Raw genomic sequence first — 21,457 nt, 5'->3', positions numbered from 1 at the left:
GAAGAAAGGGGAAATGTATTTCTCCGTGTACAAGGTGTACACCGAGCTCAACGAGTCTCGGGAGAATATTTACCTAGCTAATGAAAACCAGGTCCCTTTCAGACGTCCAGACCCCATGAGAAATCAAAAGTCCAAGAGAGACTCCAATAAATACTATCGATTTCACAGAGACACTGGGCACACTTCTGATGAATGCAGGAAACTGAAGGACGAGATCGAAGGACTGATCTCGAGAGGATACTTCAGGCAGTATGTCAGGAACCAGAACAATAATCAGGCAACTACCAGCCAGAGGACAGCTGCGCTGCCGCCTGCCCAAAACAACAATTCACGAGCTAGGGAAGAAGAGAGACCCCCTCCAATTGATGGAGAAGATGTGATAACCATCTCGGGTGGGCCTCACCTCGCAGGATCGGGCAAGAATGCCCAAAAGCAATGCGTGAACAAGCTAAAAACTGGGGACGGGTCCCCTTATTGTAATGCCCTGAATTCTCCGGTATGGTTTAATGGTGGGATTAGTAGGCCGGGAGGGCCATACTTGTTTAATTACGCCATTAAATGATAATATGCATGTATATGTGAATTATATTATGATATGATGTTATATGCGTGCATGTGGGTCCACATTAGAATATTATGATATTTTGATAATTTGGCCCGTTAAGGGTATATTTGTGTATTTAGGTGCATAATGTGATATGTGAATGAGATTCCATTATTATGGAGATATATTCGAGCTATTCGGCATGAGATGGTCATATATAAAGGATTAGCAGTTTTGTCATAACGAGGTCAATTTTGAGGTAATATAAATGTTTATTTGATGATAAATTGGGAATATTTGAGATCAGGACGGAATTTTGGAGGTTTTGACTATAATGTCCCCGGGGGTTTTTTCAGGACCTCGAGCACTAGGTTTTATTTAAGGTTACTTAAGCTTGAAGTAGCTTATCAGATAGAATGTACGTTAGAAAACCTTTCGTTCTTCCTTTCGTTAGTTCATTTTATCGTTTGAGCCTTTTTGAAGAAATCTCGAGTTCTAGGAGTCGGAATCAAGCGAGGATCGAGGCATAGCGATCCTAGGAAATATTAGAAGATTCTTAACCGAAGGATTTGACGGAAAACAACCCAATCGAAGGTAATCAAAGTTTAAGTTTTGAGTCGCGTTTCTAAGCTTTGAATTAGATTTTGTTAATTGTTGAGTTTTTGGTTGGTTTGAACCTTGGGTTTTGGAGTATTGGGAAGCTTGGGAACTTTGTTTTGATGATTGAGGAATGTTTAGGTATGATTTTGGAGGTTTGGAGTGTTAAAAACATGTTTGGGAATGGCCCAGAGTTGGGGGTCGTGGCCCTGTTCTTGGGGTGCCGCGTCCCTGCTTTGAAGAAGCAGGTGGGAGTTCTGAACCTGCTGGGCGCCGCGGCCCTTGATAAAGGGTGTCGCGGCCCTTGCTTTAGGAAATTCTGGGGGTCGCGGCCCAAGGTGCCAGGGCCGCAACCCTTGCCCTGTTTTCACCCCGTTTGCACGTTTTGACCCCAGGAACTTATTTATAGGCCTCGGGAGTGTTCCTACCACTTGGATTAGTTTGGATTGATCTCTCGGAGGCTAGATATTGGTTTGGGAACCTATGTTGATCATTATTATTAATGATGTCCCGTGTTTGGTTATGATTAGGTGACCACTAAAGGACTAAAGGTTGATCGTTCTCAAGGGTCGTTCTTTTAATCATTCTAGCTCGAATCTGAGGTAAGAAAACAATGTATGAATACAATTGCACCCTGTATATGTATATGACATGCGTGATTGTTATTGAGGCATGTTGGTTGGTAAATGTGGACATGAATTGCATATTATATGCTAGTGAATGTTGTATACTTGTATATGTACTGAGTAGTCAGGGATACTGACCTAAGAGTCAGAAATGGCATAGCGTCATGAACGCAAGGCCAAATGAAGATTAGATCTAATCGATATCAACATTGAATGGCTCTATGGCATTAATGCTGGACCGACCCTAAGGTCGATGAATTTATAAGCGCTTGGCTAGTCTAAGACTAGTTACTGAGAGCGAGGGCATAAGGCCCATGTGACTGCTTGTCACATGGCTAGGGAACGATGTTCCAGGGTTATGACCCTATGGTCATGAGGAAGGTTATGTTGGTGACCAGTCACCATGCACCTATACTGTTTAAGCTAATGAAAGGTTTACATACCTGTTAAGCCTCGGTGACCCTATCGTCACAAGGCTGAAGGGAGCTATTCCCAATTTAGTAACTTTTGCGACTGTCACCTATCTGTTTTGGACTGATAGTCCTGAATGATTATTATGATCATTGTTGATATTATATCATGCTTTATTGTGTTTTCTTGCTGGGCCTTGGCTCATGGGTGCTATGTGGTGCAGGTAAAGGGAAAGAAAAGCTCACCCAGCCTTGAGTGGAGAGCTTAGGTGGTGATGTGTACATATACGGCCGCTTGACCACCACGACCAAGGAGTTCTCAGAGGAACTAGGGGGCTTACCCTATTTTGCCGCTTAGGTCGGCGGGATTGTAAATTTGAAACAGTAATGACCATTTTTTACTGAGAACAACTTGTAAATGTTTTTATTAGCTCTGTAGAGCAATTTATAATACAAAATATCCTTTCTTTTTATTGGTTCTCCACCTAAACCTGTTAATCACATTTAAAGCACGTTTTTAACCAAAGGACTTGGGTAGCGGGTCAAATTTCTGGTTCACCGTAACTGTTCTGGGGTAACCAGGGCGTTACACTTATGAACCCGAACCTAGAGCTCCAAAGTACCAAAAGATTGAATCTCAGTCGATAACCTTTATTGAGGACGATGCGTCCAATGTTCAGTTTCCCCATAACGACCCACTGGTCATCACTATCCAGCTCGCGAATAAGAGAGTTCACCGAGTTCTCATTGATAATGGGAGCTCAGTGAACATTCTCTATAAGGCCATCTTAGAAAAGATGGGACTCGCGCTTCGAGACCTAAAAGCTTGTGCAACGACATTGTACTGTTTTTCAGGAGAGGGGATTGCTTGTATGGGGTCCATTGAACTCCCTGTACCCTTGCGAGACTACCCAGTCTCAGCAACCAAGATGATGGAGTTTGTAGTAGTGGACCTGCCATCGGCCTACAACGTGTTGCTCGGTAGATCCGCCCTAGTAGGGCTGGGGGCAGTCTCGTCTGTAAGGCATTTGGCCATCAAGTTCCCGACCTTTAGTGGCATCGGGACGTTGAAGGGAGACCAATCAGCCGGGAGGGAATCCTATAGCATTTCCATAAGAGGAAAGAAGCAGGTGAGCGCACAAGCGCTCATCATTATTCAGAATAAGGACGGGGCAGTCCTAAAGATCGATGAAGAAATCGACCCAAGAGTGGAGGAAAAAACTGATCTCGAACCATTGGAAGAGCTCAAAGAAGTCAGGCTCGAAGAATCAGACCCCTCGAAAACGGTAAAGGTCGGGAAAAACCTCCACGAAGAAACCAAATAGAAATTAATTTTCTTTTTGAAGAAGAACCAGGATGTCTTCGCATGGTCACATTCGGACATGATAGGAATAAGTCCAAATGTAGTGAGGCACGAGCTAAATATCGATAAAAGCTTCCCGCCGAAGGAGCAAAAGAGAAGACAACTGGATGACGATAGGAAAAAGGCCCTTAAAGAGGAGGTCGATAGGTTAAAAGCAAAACGATTCATCAGGGATGCTTTTTACCCCGATTGGGTAGCCAAGTCGGTGCTAGTCCTGAAGCATAATGGGACTTCAAGAGAACTTCAATTTTCACTAATGGGGGAACCTTCTTCCTCACAGCCGAGGAGAGAAATGTTCGAGGCCGAGCACTATTGGAGCTCGGTTACCTCGACTAGTCAGATAACTGACATCTTGGCTCTCCATGGCCTCAGTTTGTCAGGTTCTTTGAAGTGTCGAGCTCCGGCCGACCACGAACGAAGCTGTTTCGCCCCCGGGGGCCGCGACGCCAAGCTGAAATACGCGACATGGAGCTAGGAACACATGAGGGCGGGGGCACTGTTGCCTTTGAAGTCTTTTTCAAGGACTTCACAGATTTCGTTGGGTTGGCTCCGTTCCAGCTCAACACCAATTCTTACAGGGTGTTGTCTGCCCTGAGGTCGCTATACCACGAGCTGACGTGGGAAGGGCCTTTGCCTCAAGAGATTTTATATCTCTTTTGTCTGAAAAGCAACCCCTGCCGAGCTTGGGGAGGAGATGGCTTTTATTATCTTTCGAGCTATCCCAAAGAGAAGAAGGTCTTTGAAGATCTTCCCAATCATCCGCCTGATTTCAAAAAGGCCTTCTTCTGGATAGACGGTCTGTCCCCGTCTCGACACTACTCGTTCAGGCGGATTCGTAAGTATTCCAGTTTTCTTTATATTTGTGCTCGGGATTTTAGCTGTTAGATCCGCACTCAGTTGAAATATGTCTTGTCTTTCAGCCAATCTTCAGCGTCCCACTCCTGACGAGACAATGAAGGGACATAAGGAGACCCTGCTCCAACTCCCTCATGGTAGAAGGTCTCTCCTGTACCTTTTACATGAGGATAAGCTCCGAAAATGCTGACTTTTGGGGGAGGGCCAGTCTACCTCTGACTGGTCCAGTAAAAAGTATGAACACTAGGAACAGGTTCCGCTGCCCACAAGCGTCCTCCCTCCGAGGAGAGAGGTGAGGCCCCCACTTCCAGTTCGCATAAGGAGTCCGCCGTCGGGGAATGAGGCTAATGATGAAGCCTCGAGCTCAGACTCGGATGAAGGTAAAGCCCTCCATACTTCGAGAATGTGGTCCCCCACCTTACTAAGGCATAAGCCCAATAGGTTAGTCTCATGCCCACACGATAGATACCACTTCTACATATGGAGTTGGGTAGACGACTGTGTTCATATGTTTGATAGTGGGCTCGGGAAGTATGACACCATGTATACTTCGGACGAGGTGTGGAACGGGATAGCTGTTTAATACGGGACCAACGATTATAGGGACCTTTCGAGGTTATCACCCACCTATAGGGAAGGTACTCCCCCTGCTTCTTCTGAAGATGGGGGAATTTCATGGTCCCCGAGCTCTAGTTCGGGGAAGAGTTCCAGTTAGGTTTTCTTCACTTGGTTTTATTTTTTTTATTTTCCAAGCTTATTATCATTATGTCTAACTCTGATTGGAACTGTGCAGGTGCCATGGACTCCGACCTTGACAATATCATCGAGAGCGGTGGTGCCAAAAGGACCAAGCGTCCCAGGGCACCATCGCGAAGGGCGGACCGGCCCGCCAAGGTTCCCAAAAGGACCGAGAAGACACCTCCTCCCCCAGCTCCTCCTGTTACCAGCTCCATCACGGCGCCGACTTCGCAGGTCGGTGCTGCAACTGTGGTATCGACTTCGAATATCGATGCCTCTAACACGGCCGAGCCCCAACTTCCTGCAGTGGTTCGATCGACACTTGGTCCACCTTCTAGGAAGCCTTCTACTTCTCGAGCTCAAAAGCTGTCGATTTCCACCCATATGGATGCATATGTGGTTGACAATGCCGCTGGGTCTCATGGGTCTACGTTGGTCTCGGATGTTATGTCCCGGATCGGCCAGAGCTTTGGCAGTCTCGAAGCTCCCCAATGGCAATGCTTGAACGACACCCAAGACTGCACTATCCTTTATGAGAAGAGTATCGAGCTCGCCGCCGCAGTAAGTGTCCTTCTACAGTCTTACTTCTTGGTTATAAACACACTGACAGTCTCTTGCCTTTACTGCCTAGCTCAACTATAAGCTGAACAACGAGATCCACTCGAGCAAGTCTCATGCCCAGGAGGCGAAGGATCTCCGCCTCAAAGCAAGCGATGAAATGAAGGCAGCCAATGCAAAGCTTGATGCAGGAGCTAAGGAATGCGAGGGCATGGACTCCGAGCTCGGGAAGCTGAAAGCCAAGCTAGAGGAGCTTGAGAAGGAGAATGCCGAGCTCGCAGATCTTAAGAAAGAGGTCACGCGGCTCCAGGAGGCCAAAAAGAAGCTTGAAGATGAAAAGGCCGCCACCTTTGACATCATGGAGGATGAAAAAGCTCGTCTCCTTGCTGAGTACAAAGAGAAGAAGGATCAGGCGGTTCACTCGGCCATGTACCGAATGTGGGCCAACAACGAAGATCTGGATACCAGCTTCTTAGGTCCTCACGAGGCGACACTTCTTGACAGGTGGAATGCTCGGCTCGAAAAGGAAGAGGCTACTCGGCTCGAGAAGGAAGAGGCTGCTCGGGAGGCCGTTTTGAAGGGAGCCCAGGAGGATAGTCATGCTATTCGTCCTGAGGAGTCTGGTGCTGCTGACACTGAGAAGGCCAAGGAGACTCCTCCTTCTTAAATCTGATCTCGGGGAAATCAATTATTGGGGCTGCGTCCCCTTATTTTTGTAATTACTTTAATTTATGCCCATGGGGCTGATACAATTTCTCTTATGCTTTACATTTCTCTGCTCGAAATATTTTGCACACTTTATATTGATGAATCATTTATGTTTATTTATTCATACAAACATAGTGTGGATTTAGGTTCGAAACTCGATGCATATTATTAAATTAAGAGAGATTGCAAAAATAAAAAATAAAAAGAGATAATATACTGAACGGAATAAATCTTTATTTGATGGATTCAAAAAGCAAACAAACTAATACAAATAGAAAATCATGGTTACAGGCAACACTTTTCCTACACTACTGATAGTAAGGTCTAAGGTGTTCGCCATTCCATGCTCGCGGTACCAGGCTCCCATCCAATCTCGCAAGTTTGTACACACCGGGACGGATGACTGACTCTATCTGGTACGGTCCTTCCCAATTCGGCCCGAGCACCCCAGCTGCTGGATCTCGTGTTGCCAAGAATACGCGTCTCAACACTAGATCTCCCATTCCGAACTTCTGGTCTCGAACCCTCTTGTTGAAATACCTGGTAGTTCGTTGCTGGTAAGCAGCGTTTCTCAGCTGAGCCTCTTCTCTTTTTTCTTTGATCAAGTCTAAGGTTTCCTCGAGCTGAGTGTGGTTTGAACTTTGATCGTAAATCTGAGTTCGGATCGTTGGGATTTCCACCTCGATGGGCAACATTGCCTCGCAGCCGTATGCTAGAGAGAATGGGGTATGCCCTGTTGATGTTCGAGCTGTGGTCCTGTATCCCCAAATAACTTGGGGAAATTCTTCGGGCCACCGTCCCTTTGCTTCCTCTAACTTTTTCTTTAAAGAAATTTTGAGAGTTTTGTTCACGGCTTCGACCTGGCCATTCGCTTGAGGGTGAGTTACTGATGAAAAACTCTTTATTATGCCGTTATTTTCACAAAAGTTGGTGAACAAGTCGCAATCGAACTGGGTTCCGTTGTCGGATACGATCTTCCTCGGCACCCCATACCGGCACACGATGCTTTTTACTACGAAATCAAGGATCTTTTTCGAAGTTATGGTTGCCAGTGGTTCAGCCTCCGTCCACTTTGTGAAGTAATCCACGACGACCACAACATATTTTACTCCGCCCTTACCAGTCGGGAGAGAGCCTATGAGGTCAATGCCCCATACCGCGAAAGGCCATGGGGAAGTCAACATGGTCAGCTCGGATGGTGGAGCTCGGGGTATCGTGGCGAATCTCTGGCATTTGTTGCATTTTTTCACGTACTCGAAAGAATCCGTTTTAATGGTTTGCCAGAAATATCCTTGGCGTATGATCTTCTTGGACAGGCTATGCCCCCCGGTGTGATCTCCGCAGAACCCTTCATGAATTTCTTCAATGATTTTCTTAGCTTCGGGAGGGGTTACGCACCTAAGTAACGGCATGGAATATCCCCTTCTGTATAGCTTCCCGTCCAAAATGGTGTAACAGGGAAGTTGATACATCAACTTTCGAGCCTGGTTCCGATCTTTTGGAAGGACTCCATTTTCGAGATAATCAACTATTGGGGTCATCCAGGTCGGCTCTGTTTCGATCATACACACATCTTCCTCTTCTGGCTCATTAATGCTAGGTGCTGATAAGTGTTCTATGGGTACAACATTCAGCTCTTCATTTTCGGTGGATGTGGCGAGTCGAGCTAAGGCATCTGCATTTGAGTTCCGTTCTCGGGGAACCTATTCGATTGCGTAAAACTCGAAATACTCCAATGCAAATTTTTCCTTCTCCAGATAAGCTGCCATTCTTGTGCCACGAGCCTGGTATTCCCCTAGGATTTGATTAACCACGAGCTGGGAGTCACTGTAGCAATGTATAACTTTAGCTTTGAGCTCCTTTGCTATACGAAGTCCCGCGAGTAAAGCCTCGTATTCGGCCTCATTATTCGACGCTTTAAAGCCAAATCTTAAGGCAGAGTGAAATCTACTCCCTGCGGGGGTAACCAGAATGATCCCTGCCCCCGCTCCATTTTCATTTGATGAGCCGTCGACGTAAAGTTTCCACAGCTCATGGGCCGTGGTTATTACCTCGTCGTCGGCTATACCAGTACATTCCACTATGAAGTCCGCCAATGCCTGTGCCTTAATGGTCGTTCACGGGTGGTAGGTGATCTTGAACTGTCCGAGCTCAACAGCCCATTTAAGAAGTCGACCTGAAGCTTCTGGTTTAGACAAGACTTGTCTAAGCGGTTGATCAATCAGTACATGGATGGGATGCGCCTGAAAGTAGGGGCGGAGTTTACGAGATGAGTGAATTAAGCTGAGCGCAAGTTTCTCCATCAATGGGTATCTTGACTCTGCCCCCAGTAATTTTTTACTGATGTAGTAAACGGGTCTTTGTACCTTCTCTTCTTCTCGAACGAGCACCGCGCTTATCGCGTATTCGGTGGTTGAAAGGTATAGGTACAGTATTTCTCCCGTTTCAGGTTTCGACAGGATGGGTGGTTCTGCAAGGTGCTTTTTGAGCTCCTGAAAAGCCAGCTCGCATTTCTCCGTCTATTCAAATTTCTTACCTCCCCTCAATAAGTTAAAAAATGGAAGACCACGGTCCGTAGATTTCGAGATGAATCTGCTTAGGGCTGCCATCTTGCCAGTCAAGCTTTGGACATCTTTGTGCCTCCGAGGTGAGGGCATGTCAATCAGGGCCTTGATCTTGTCGGGGCTAGCCTCGATTCCACGAGAGTTTACAATAAAGCCCATAAATTTTCTTGAAGACACCCCAAAAGTGCACTTCTGAGGATTTAGCTTCATGTTATACTTCCTAAGCACGCCGAAGCACTCTTCGAGGTCATCAACATGGTTCTTGTTGAGTTGAGACTTGACAAGCATGTCATCAACATAAACCTCCATGTTGTTCCCTATTTGTTCTGAAAACATCATGTTTACGAGCCGCTGGTATGTGGCTCCAGCATTCTTGAGCCCGAATGGCATGACATTATAGCAGTATAGCCCTTTATCCGTGATGAAGCTCGTATGTTCTTGGTCGGGGGCATGCATGGGAATCTGGTTATATCCAGAATAAGCATCCATGAACGACATCAGGCCGTGCCCCGCCGTGGCATCCACGAGCTGGTCAATCCTTGGTAACGGAAAGCAGTCTTTTGGGCAAGCTTTGTTGAGGTCTGAGTAATCAATACAGGTTCGCCACGTCCCACTGGGCTTTGGGACCAACACCGGATTGGCTACCCAGTCAGGGTAAAAGGCATCCCTAATGAATCGGTTTGCCTTTAACCTGTCAACCTCCTCCTTCAGTGCTTTCTTTCTGTCTTCGTCCAGCTGTCTTCGCTTTTGTTGCTTCGGGGGAAAGCTTTTGTCTATGTTCAGTGCGTGGCTTGCTACATTCGGGCTTATCCCCACCATGTCTAAGTGTGACCACGCGAAGACATCCTGGTTTTTCTTCAAAAAGCAAAGTAATTGCTATTTTGCCTCATCTTGGAGGTGTTTTCCGACCTTCACCTTCTTCGAGGGATCAGCTTCCTTGAGCTGAATTTCTTCGAGCTCCTCTAAAGGTTCGAGGTCAACTTTCTCCTCAATCCTCGGATCAATGTCTTCGTCAATCTCTAAGACCGTTCCGTCTTTATTTTGTACGATGACGAGTGCCTGTGCGTTCGTCTGTTTCTTTCCTCTCGAGGAGATGTTGTAGCATTCCCTCCCTGCTAACTGGTCTCCTTTCAATGTCTCGACTCCGCTAGGAGTTGGGAACTTAAGGGCCAGATGCCTTACTGATGAAACTGCCCCCAGCTCGACCAGGGCGGATCTCTCGAGCAGCACATTGTAGGTAGATGGTAAGTCTACTACCACAAACTCCATTATCTTGGTTACCAAGACTGGGTAGTCTCCCAAGGTCACGGGGAGCTCGATGGATCCCATGCAGGCGGTTCCTTCTCCTGAAAAGTCGTACAACGTAGTTGCACACGCTTTCAGGTCGCAAAGGGAGAGTCCCATCTTCTCGAGGGTTGCTTTGTAAAGTATGTTGACTGAGCACCCATTATCTATGAGAACTCGGTGGACCCTCTTGTTGGCCAGCTGAAGAGTAATGACCAGCGGATCATGGTGAGGAAACTTGACATGGGAGGCGTCTTCCTCGGTGAAGGTTATTGGTTGTGTCTCAATCCTCTGATTTTTTGGAGCCCTAGGTTCGGGTTCATAAGGAGACCCATCCCCAGTCTTCAGCTCGTTAACATATCTCTTTTGGGCATTCCTGCCCACTCCTGCGAGATGAGGCCCTCCCGAGATGGTTATTACATCCTCTCCATCTATCAGCGGGGGCCTATCTTCTTCTTGAGCTCGGGAATTATTGTTTTGTGTCGTCGGAGGTGCGGCTACTCTCTGGCTCGCGGCCGTCTGACCAGTACTGTGGTTTTTGACATATTTCCGGAAGTAACCTCTCCAGACCAACCCTTCGATCTCGTCCTTTAGTTGTCGACATTCATCGGTCGTATGCCCGGTGTCTCTGTGGAACTGGCAATACTTACTGGAATCCCTCTTGGATTTTTTATTTCTCATCGGGTCCAGACGCCTAAAACCTGGTTTTCATTAGCCAGGTATATGTTCTCCCGAGACTCATTGAGCTCAGTGTATACTCTATACACGGAGAAATACCTCTCCCCTTTCTTTTTCTTTCCTCCCTCGGCTTCGGGGTTACTTCCTTCATTCTTTTTCCTCTTGGAGGGGTTCTCCGTGGCAGGCTTTGGAGCTGCTGGGTCCGCCGAGGTTGAGGCAGAGTTGATGTTTATCGTTGTAGTTTCGGGCTGGGAAGCCGCATTGAGCGTCGACCTTGCTTCCTCTACATTGACAAACCTTTGCGCTCGTCTGTTAAACTCGGTTATAGACCTTACCGGTTTCCCTTGCATGTCATCCCAAAGGGCACTTCCCGGCATTACACCAGCTCGGACATCCATTAGGTGCCCACTGTCATCCACGTCCCAAGCTCGGGCGACTTCCAGATTAAATCTTGTTAAGTAAATTTTTAGTGTTTCGCGTGGCTGTTGTCGGACGTTAGTTAAGGTGGATGCCTCTGGTCTGACCCCCATCATTGCTCTGAACTGCTTCTTAAAGTCTTTAGACAACTGCTTCCAAGAAGTTATTGAGTGTCTCTTATATTTTCGAACCAACTTTTGGCAGGTCCTGTCAATGATGTTGGAAACAACATGCACCTGAGCTCGTAACCCACGTTACTGGCTCTCATGATAGTGTTGAACGTGCTCAGGTGACTACACGGGTCGGTCTTTCCTTCAAACGTTGGGACGTGAGGAATCCGAAACCCTTGAGGAAATGGAGTGTTGGAAATATGGGGAGCAAACGGCTCGAGCTCCTCGTCAGAGTCCTCATATCGACCATTTTCTCGTTCATTCTTCAAAAGCCTAAAGGCTTTTTCAGGCTGATCGATTCTTTCTTGGACTGGGTCCGTAGGAGGTACTGTCTGGAATTGATTGTCATTGATCGTGATTCCAGGCTCGCGTCTCCGCAAGGGATCTCTACGCCTATTCAAGCGATCCCTCAGGTCCGGATTTGTTTGATCTCCATTACCCCGACTGTGATTCAGGTGATTTCGCAGGTCGGGACGATTCCTGCGGCTTCCAGTATTCTTACGACCTCGGTCATGCTTACTGACCGACCTGGTATCTCCGGAATCATCACTGGTAAAACTCGTTGCTTGGTTATTTCGTGATGGATTCTTCCCACGTCGCCTCGTCTCCGCCGTGCGAGACCGAGACGTTTGACTTTTCTCAGATGGGGCGCCTCTCCGCTCCTGGAAAGTCTCCCCGTTTCCTTGTCTTCCCCCCGCACGCCCTTCATCCTGATCTCGAACGGGTTGAGCGTTCCTGCGGGGGGGCGAAGGATATCTTATGGGTGATGGAGGGAACCGTATAGGCGACGGTGGCTGCCATCCTTGTCGCGGCCTAGAGGGTCCAGAATTTGCCCGAGATGGGTCGGTCGCATTTGGTGCGCTCCCAGGTACCTGAGTCCGAGCCTCTGCAGGGGTTCGGTTATTCTCAGTTCCTGCAGGCACTTCCACAGGCGGGTTAACCGGGGCCCGAGCCCAAGTACTCCTCTGGGGCCTAGGTGGAGCGGATGGCTCTGCTGGTGCCGGAGGTTGAGTCGGACTCCTTGTGGTAGCATCTTTTCGCGGACGCCCATGGGGTCTACGGGGAGGAACATGCACGTCCCTTGGAGGAGGGACTTGGTTTTCGCGCGGAGGCGGGGGCTGAGCCACCTGCGCCTCTGCGGCTATCCTTGCTAATTCCTCATTCCGTCTGTTGGCCTCTGCCAACTGCTGCTTCAATTTCCGGTTCTCAAGTTCCACAATAGGAACATACCGCTCAGGATTGTAGTACATATCCTCATCTCTTGGTGGAGGAGGTGGTCCCCGGGAATTAGAAGACCCACTTCTCTCTTCAACATCTGGGTTCTTCATTGGCTGTTTTCCAGGACGTCTTGGGTAATTTTCTTTAGGTGTGTTCTGATTGTTAGTGGCCATGACTTTTTCAGGGATGAATGCTTAAGGCTCTCAATGAAAGCACCAAACTGTTGACGCCGTTTTTCGTCAACAGTGAAAGAAGAGCACGTAAACAATTACTAGTAATGGCCAACTAAAATATAACAACACAAAACACGATTTTTACGTGGTTCAGCAGTTAAATCTGCCTAGTCCACGAGTCTCTGTTATTAAACTCAAGATTATCTCTGAAAATTCTTAAGCATGAATTCTTCAGAGTTTTCTCTCAAGACTCAGAAATTCAGTCATTTACAATGGTGCACGACTTCTCTATTTATAGAGAAGGATGCAAAATACTATCCCACATATTTTGGGTAGTTACTCTTTTTGGTGTAAATAAAATAAATGGCTTTAAATGCCTGCGATCCGATATAAAAGGAAACGTCCCCTGAAGATCAGGGGGCGTATAACTAATCGAATAATATCCCATGATTTTATGGGATTTACAATAATAAATGCAGAACACGCCCCTTATAAACAACACTTATAGATATTCAAAGTCATTATCATGTATCTCCAAGGCCTTAATCTCCCAGATTTCTCATAAGCTTTCGAGCTAATGACATCTCCCGAGGTCACATGGCTTCGAGGTCGTATGCGTGCCAGGCTCGGCACCCTTGATTCGAAGTCTTCCCTGAGGACAGATGCGTCTCGGGAGCTACCCTTCGAGATCGTGAATATTTCGAGGCCACCACATTCGAGATCATATCGAGACTTGCAGGCTCGATATTTAGTCCTGGAGCATTCTTCAAACTTTACGAGTCCATTCGTTGCGAATCCAACTTTCGAGGTCACATTTAACATAGTTCGAAATCTGGGTATAACAAACTTAAATATAAATAAATAAATAAATTATTTAATTAAAATAGAATATTTATTTGAAATTTATATGATATTAATATAAATTTAATAAAAATAATTAATAAATTCTATAAATAAAACTAAGTAAACGTGCATATTGCATGTTGTTTGTATCTAGTATATATATATACTAGATACAAGCAACGTGCAATATACAAATTTGCTTAGTTTATTTATAGAATTTATTAATTATTTTATTAAATTTATATTAATGTTATATAAATATTTTATTTTAATTAAATAATTTATTTATTTTTGTTTAAGTTTATATTTGTTCTAGTTTTTGAACTTGAGACTGACAACAAGAAATAATATATTATATGCTTAATGTAATATTAAATATTATACGTGAATTTTAAATTTAAGTTTATTGCAGGTTTAAAAAAATAATTTGTTGCTAATTAATAGTAAATTATATTATATATTTAATATGATATTATTCTAATAAATGAGTTTAAGTTTAATTATATTTTATTTAAGTTATGAACGTATGATTTTATTATTTTTAAATAAATATTATTGTAAAATATCTAAAAAATATTATATTTTAATTTTTTTAATTATTTATTAGATTTTATTTAAGTTTAAGTCTTTATAAATTACCGTTAAATATAAAAATATTCTGTTAAATATAAAAATATTTTATTAAAATTAACATTTAAAAATTAAACGACTGCTAAAACAAAAAAATTTATTTATCTACACACTTTTATATATATATATATGATATACAAATTAAATAAATAAAATAATTATAATATATATCGGGCAGGTATAAAGCTGAATATGTTAATATTGTACCTGTATATATATGTGGGACGATTATTCCATGCCCTGGCCATTTTTCGGTTTGAAATTTTTTTCCCCTTCCGATTGAGATCAAATAACTAAGCATAGGCTATATTGCCATATCCTTACCAACCAAACACAAATTGTTTTTTTTTCTTTCCAAAATCTCACACTAACACTCTTTCTCACCAACCAAACACATCAAACATCTATAGACCCACAAATATAAAATCCAAAAAAAACAAAAAATCACCAACCTGTACCCGTTAAATTGAAGACGTGAAGCTTTGGATTCAATGAACAAAGACAACTCACCGATAGATCAAACTCAACTCGAGGAGAGAGGAAACCATTCAGATTCTTGGCTATGGCCGAAACGCTGCACATTAAATCTCAAAGTCTCAACCACTTTTCCAACTCCACACGCGACCTTGAATTTGTCGTGTGCTTCGTCGTTTTGAGGTTCCAAACACAATAGCACGAGTGCCCGTTGGCAACACACATGACCCGACTGTTGGCTCGATACTCTAGAGGCCATTAATGGTGGAGGTTAGTATAGAGAATGAGAGGGGGAAGAATGATTCAAGGTAAGGGAAGAAAGAGAAGTAAAATAAATTTAATATTTTTTTATTTTTAATCAATTAATATTGATTATAATATTTTTAATTAATTTAAATTAAAATTATACATGTTTCATTGATATTTCATTGATACATCAACATTGTCAGATCACGTACATATTACATAAGATCAATAACTGTGTTAGCATGTGTGGAGTACCAGAAAGACTATTTACTGACATTCGGTTTTTACACGTTAAAAAAATGCGTGCGAAAGTGGAACACTTGAAAATATTAGATATTCTTGCGACAAATTTCTCTAAATATAAATAATAATTGTTTCCAAATTTTTATTATTTTAAAAAAAAAAACTATTTCATGACACATTCATCATTGGTACTGAAAATATAAAAAAGGCCACAAGAAAGAATTAAAAAAAGAGAGAATATTTTTAAACATTCACACTACTATACTATCCATTATTAGTTAAACAAAAAACATGGGTGCATATTTATTAGGTATAGCGTTGGGTTTCAGGGAGATAATTTGATACTCTTAGATTACTCTAAAATACTAACTATTTTCTTTTTTAATTTAATTTTTTAATATAGTAATTTAAATAAAATATAAGTGGTTACATATTTTTTAAAATTTAAATAAGATATTATCTATTTTTATCTCTTCTATATAAAAAGTGTGTATATAACAAATTTTTTTAATTTTAACGTTTTTTTTATTTTTTTCCGTTAATTTTAACCGAATATTTTTATATTTAACTGAATATTTTTTATAAATAAATAAACATGACTTAAACTTAAATAAATAAAAAAATTAAATAAAATATTTTAGAGATATTTTACAATAATAATTATTTAAAAATAATAAACTATAAATTTTATAATTTAAATAAAATTTAGTTAAACTTAAACTTCACTTATTAGAATAATATAATATTAAACATATAATATATATATAATCTATTATCAACTAGCAACAAATTTTTTTTTTTTTAAAAACTAGCAAATAACTAAATTTAAAATCTACCTATAATATTAATATTATATTAAACATATAATACATAATTTCTTGTTGTCACAACCAAATTCAAAAACTAGAACAAACATAAACTTAAACAAAAATTAATTAATTCATTCAAATATAATATTTTTAAGATATTTTATGATAATTTAAATAATTAAATTATATTTATTTAAAAATAATAAAGCCAACCCAATACTACAAACATCATAAATCACTCAACTTTCTCTAATATTTAAAACACAAAAACAAGAAATACACACCAATCGAAATACCCTACTCTACATAAACATATATAAATATGTATATAAAAATAAAAATGAAGCAAAAGGGTACCTAGATCTTGGGCTCGACATTGTCGATGGTGTCGCTACCCTCGACCTCAAGAGTGATGGTCTTACCAGTGAAGGTCTTAATGAAAATCTGCATCTTTCTACTTCTACTACTACTACTACTACATCTTCTTCTTCTTCTGATTTCGAGAGTTTGAAAATTTTAGTGGAACTAAGTGTGGTTGTATAATTTTTTTTCTCTTATAAATTTGTGTGATAATCTATTTTTTATCAAATGATTTGAACTTTTTTTCTTCATCAAATTTACCAAAGGACATTTCGAAATATATTAGAAGCTAAAAATAGTTGATGCATTCTACTCTACACTATGACTTTTTTTTTTCTTATTTTATTCTATTATTAATTTCTTTTTAAATATTATTGTAATTTATATATATGTCATGTAGCCATGTAAATATATATCAATATTGTGTTTAGATATCATATATGTAGAGATTATTGATATAAATATTTATATATATATATTATAGAGTTGTAATTCATTCTATTATATATTTATTTAAAAAAAAAAGTTAACAAATTTTATTAAAATTATCGACAATGTTTTACCCTAAATTTCTTAATACATTTATACATTATATTAAACATATTTTATTTACTTTTATGATACTGTTTATTTATTTAAAATTTATAAACGTCCATTGCACGTTGCTTCTACCTAGTATATATATATATATTTATTTATATATCTTCTATATAAAAAGTGTGTAGATAACAAAAATTCTTGATTTTAACAGTTTTTTATTTTTTTCCGTTAACTTTAATGAAATATTCTTATATTTAACATAATATTCTTATATTTAACGGTAGATTGTAAACATGACTTAAACTTAGATAAAATTAAATAAATAAATTAATTAAAATAAGATATTTTTTTAGATATTTTACAATGATAATTATTTAAAAATAATAAAACCATACATTGTATAACTTAAATTAAATTTTAATTAACTTAAACTTCACGTATTAGAATAATATCATATTAAATATGTAATATAATATACTATCAACTAGCTACAAACTCAAATTTAAAATTCACGTATAATATTAATATTATATTAAACATATAATATATAATGTCTTATTGTCACTGCCAAATTAAAAAACTAGAACAAACATAAACATAAACAAAAATTAATTAATTAATTAAAGTGGGATATTTTTAAGACATTTTATGATAATTTAAATAATTAAATTATATTTATTTAAAAATAATAAATGCATACATATAATTTTTTTATCTTATAAATTTGTGTGATAGTTTGTTTTTTATCAAGAATTTGGAGCTCTTTTTCTTCATCAATTTCACCAAAAGACATTGCGAGATACATTAAAAACTAAAAATGGTTGATGCATGTATATTACTGTCTAGACTATGAATTTTTATATTCTTATTTTATTTCTATTATTAATTTTTTTTTAAATATTATTATAATTTATATATATATATGTCATGTAGCCATCTAATTATATATCTATTTGGATGTTGTGTTGTTAAAGAATTTTGCCAACCACACAAAATACGCTAGTACTTGAATAATGTTCGAACACTAAAACACAATATGTGAAGATATAAATAATAAAGTAAAAACAGAAAAAATTATTGTTCAGCAAAATAAAGTGCCTACGTCCACTTGAGTGTGAATTGTAATTAACCCTTTATCAGTCTTTGGAACACCTATTTATAGAAAAATAGTGTGTCCATATATGACTGTTAGAAAGAATAATATTAATTTTAGCTTTGCATCTTTGAAATTATACTGCCTTAAGATTCTACTTAGTACAAGCATACTAATGAGAGTTGAGAATAAACTGTGAACAGTTTTTATTGAATTTAATAAACTCACATATAACAATGAAATACAAAAGCAAACAACTTAGAAGGGTACAGACACAACATAACATAACGAAATCAAATGCATGCATAATTATATTTTATGAGTAATTAAATGCTATGCATATACTTTTTTAAGGGTAAACTTCAATGATAGATCTAAGTCCCTCAATTGGAGTTATCTTGTGATGACTAAAACCAGCAGCCAAGAAGAGGTTTTCCCATTGTTTTTTATTACGTTCTTTGCCCGTAACGTTGATCATCATTAACATATCAAAATAGAGTTGAGTTTCAACTAGCTTTTTCTCTAACATTGAGTTCTCATCAATAATCATATCTATCACTATCACTTTCCCTCCTTCATCTTTGCTCTCAATGATGGCTTCTCGGCATTTCTTTAATATAATCGTAGCTTCTTCATCACTCCAATTATGCAGGACCCACTAATATATATAGTACAAAATAAGTCCCATTACACATAGCAATTATTCTAATACCTCAATTATAATTAAAAGCAAAAATACAATAATAGAAAAAGTCAATAATCGAGGACAACCTTAATGCTATATATGTTTGGTAGGAAGGAAAGAAAATAGGAAAGAAGAAAAAATAAGGAGGATAGAAAAAGTGAAGGAAATAAAAGAAATGTATTTTCTCTTCTTCTTGTTTGGTATAAAGAAAGAAAAGAAACTTGTTTCATTTCCTTTGTTTGGTATTTGAGTTAGAATTGAGAGGAAATAAATGTTTTTTTGACATTTATACCCTTATATTAGTATTTATGTATTACTCATTATTGAAAAAATATATTTTTGTATATTTAAAAATATATATTTTTGTCACATATAACATAAATAAAAATATTTTTTTCAAATTTATTATGAAGATAAAATAAATAGTTGGCAATACATATAATTATAATTATAAAATAATTGATAAGAATGGTATGTGTATGTTTTATTACATATGGAATATTATTTATCATTGTTCATAATATGTGATTTTATAAAATTATTTTTTATAGCTAAAATGATAATAATTTAATAAACCTAAGAACAAATTTAAATAAACCTAAGTAGTACTTATGTGTTGAAATATTTATATTTAAAGTAAAAAATATAATTTAAAAATATTTATTTTAGTAATAATATATTAAAAAAATACTACTAATTTTTTTTTAATCAATTTATAAGGGGTATTATGGTCAAACAAAACCTATAACATTTTCTCTTCTATATTTTCTCTCCAATTTGGAGAGAAAATTTTTAGTGTGGACCCCACCACTTTTTTTCTCTTCATTTTTCTTTCCTTCCTTATTTTTTCTCCTACCAAACCACCATTGTTTTTATCTTCTCTTCAATTTTCTCTCCAAATGATTCCTTCTTTCCACTTTTAATCTTTAACAAACAAAGTGACAAGGTGGCACTCAATTAAAACAATACTATTTGGTATATAGTTAACGCTTACTTTACATGAATAATATTTGATGTCACATATACTAATTTGTATAATTTAATATTAAAATATAATATATGATCAATATTTTATTTTATTAATAAAATATATTAGAGAATATTTTTATAAGGGCTTCACTTTAAGTCTTACCGATAGTGCTCTCAGTGTTCTCGATCCGTGAGCAGTTTTCAGCATAAATTTTTTTTATAACCGTGTATATAGTGTATAGTGTAGCTATTCAAATGTCAGTTTCTTTCTTTATATATCTAATATCTATGTAATAATTTTTTATTAATATATATTTTGTATATTCAATATAAGTGGGAATTTTTTTTTAAGTACTGAATTATAATAATAGTATAACTATATATATTAAATGTTACCTTTGAGTAAAACAGCATGTGCAGAAGGTATTTTCTTGAACATATCTCCTTCAACAAAGTTCAAGTTGTGTGTTCCCTTCAAATCAGCAACAACATATGGAAGATCAAGCACAGTGCATTTAATGTTAGTGAAGGCATTGGCTATGGCCTTGGCCATAATACCTGCGCCACCTCCCACATCCACCAACGAGCTTAACCCTTCAAATACCTTTTTGCCATCTTCTACAATCACTTTCGATATTAGATGGGAGTCACTGGCCATGGCTTCCGTAAATATGCACTTAACCGTTGGATCAGCAGTTGGTAGGTCATCCCAAAAGTTCATCCCATGCACCATCTTAAACGGCGTCGGATCATCATCGTCGCCTTTTTGTAACCAAGTGCTCAAGAACTGCCATGGGGCAAGCAAACGCGGATGGAGTTCGGCAAGACAAAATTGTGTAGCCCTGAAAGGACCATCTTTTAACAAGAGAAGCCTAGAAGTGAGTGTGAGATAGTATTTCTCCTCCTCTTTTTCTTCTTGCTGATCTTCTTGTGGTGCTTGGGTTGAGAAGATGCCAAAATGAACAAGGATTCGCATAAGGCGTTGAATGCAATGAGCTTTCGAAGAGTGGATAGGAAGTGAAGAAATGAGTTTGGATAGGGTAATGGGTTGGCCATGGTTGTGGATGATATCTGCGATACCTAATTCAATGGCGCATTTTAATGACATGGGCTTTATGAAGCTGAAAGTGCAGTGCCATAGAAGCTCCTGAGCTTGGAGAAGCTCCTTGTTAGAGCTCACTTCACCCTCACCCTTGATCAAATTCATCTTTAATTTTGTGAAATATAAATAAAGATAGAGATGCTTTTGTTCTGTCACTCTTGTATGTAAATCTCATCAAGTCATCATAGACCTCAATATATCTTTTATAGAAGACGATGAACGTTACTACATCATAGACCATAGATAAGACTGTAGTGCCAAGATATTTTTATAAGCGAAAATGAGATTAACACGTGACTGACTTTGTTATATGATCGACCTAGCTACAAACAAAATTACAAGAATCACAATGTATCAATAATATAAGAGCACTAAGGTTAGAATAAAAATAAATTACCAAGTTGAAGTACGGAATAGATGATAAGAAACACTGTTTGGGATATATTTTCAACCTGGACCGCACAATGACATAGACATTATTTAATAATGACACTTTCAAAAGTAAAACGTATGGGACCCGGCCTGGCCTATATACTAGATACAATTTTACTTGGTTATAA

The 21,457-nt window shown here is 39.2% G+C and overlaps 1 protein-coding gene across 1 annotated transcript; it reads right to left on the bottom strand.

Moving 5' to 3' along the window:
- Positions 1-18,323: 18,323 nt before the first annotated feature.
- On the bottom strand, positions 18,324-21,200 carry LOC133817413 (trans-resveratrol di-O-methyltransferase-like). Its single transcript, XM_062249924.1, has 2 exons — positions 20,195-21,200; positions 18,324-18,801 (listed from the first exon to the last, which is right to left on the bottom strand). The coding sequence occupies exons 1-2, from the start codon at positions 21,000-21,002 to the stop codon at positions 18,491-18,493; spliced, it is 1,119 nt and encodes a 372-aa protein (XP_062105908.1). The 5' UTR covers positions 21,003-21,200; the 3' UTR covers positions 18,324-18,490.
- Between the last annotated feature and the right edge of the window lie 257 nt (positions 21,201-21,457).

The sequence above is a fragment of the Humulus lupulus genome, chromosome 2 (assembly GCF_963169125.1).
Source record: "Humulus lupulus chromosome 2, drHumLupu1.1, whole genome shotgun sequence".
NCBI classification, from domain to species: domain Eukaryota; kingdom Viridiplantae; phylum Streptophyta; class Magnoliopsida; order Rosales; family Cannabaceae; genus Humulus; species Humulus lupulus.
The sequence above is the reverse complement of the archived record's forward strand: the minus strand, read 5'-3'. Positions and strand labels throughout refer to the sequence as shown.

Coding starts and splice junctions, on each gene's coding strand:
- LOC133817413 (XM_062249924.1), bottom strand. CDS start 21,002: ATGAATTTGATCAAGGGTGAGGGTGAAGTGAGCTCTAACAAGGAGCTT. Junction 18,802..20,194: donor TGCACATGCTGTTTTACTCA/AAGGTAACATTT, acceptor ACTATATATATT/AGTGGGTCCTGCATAATTGG.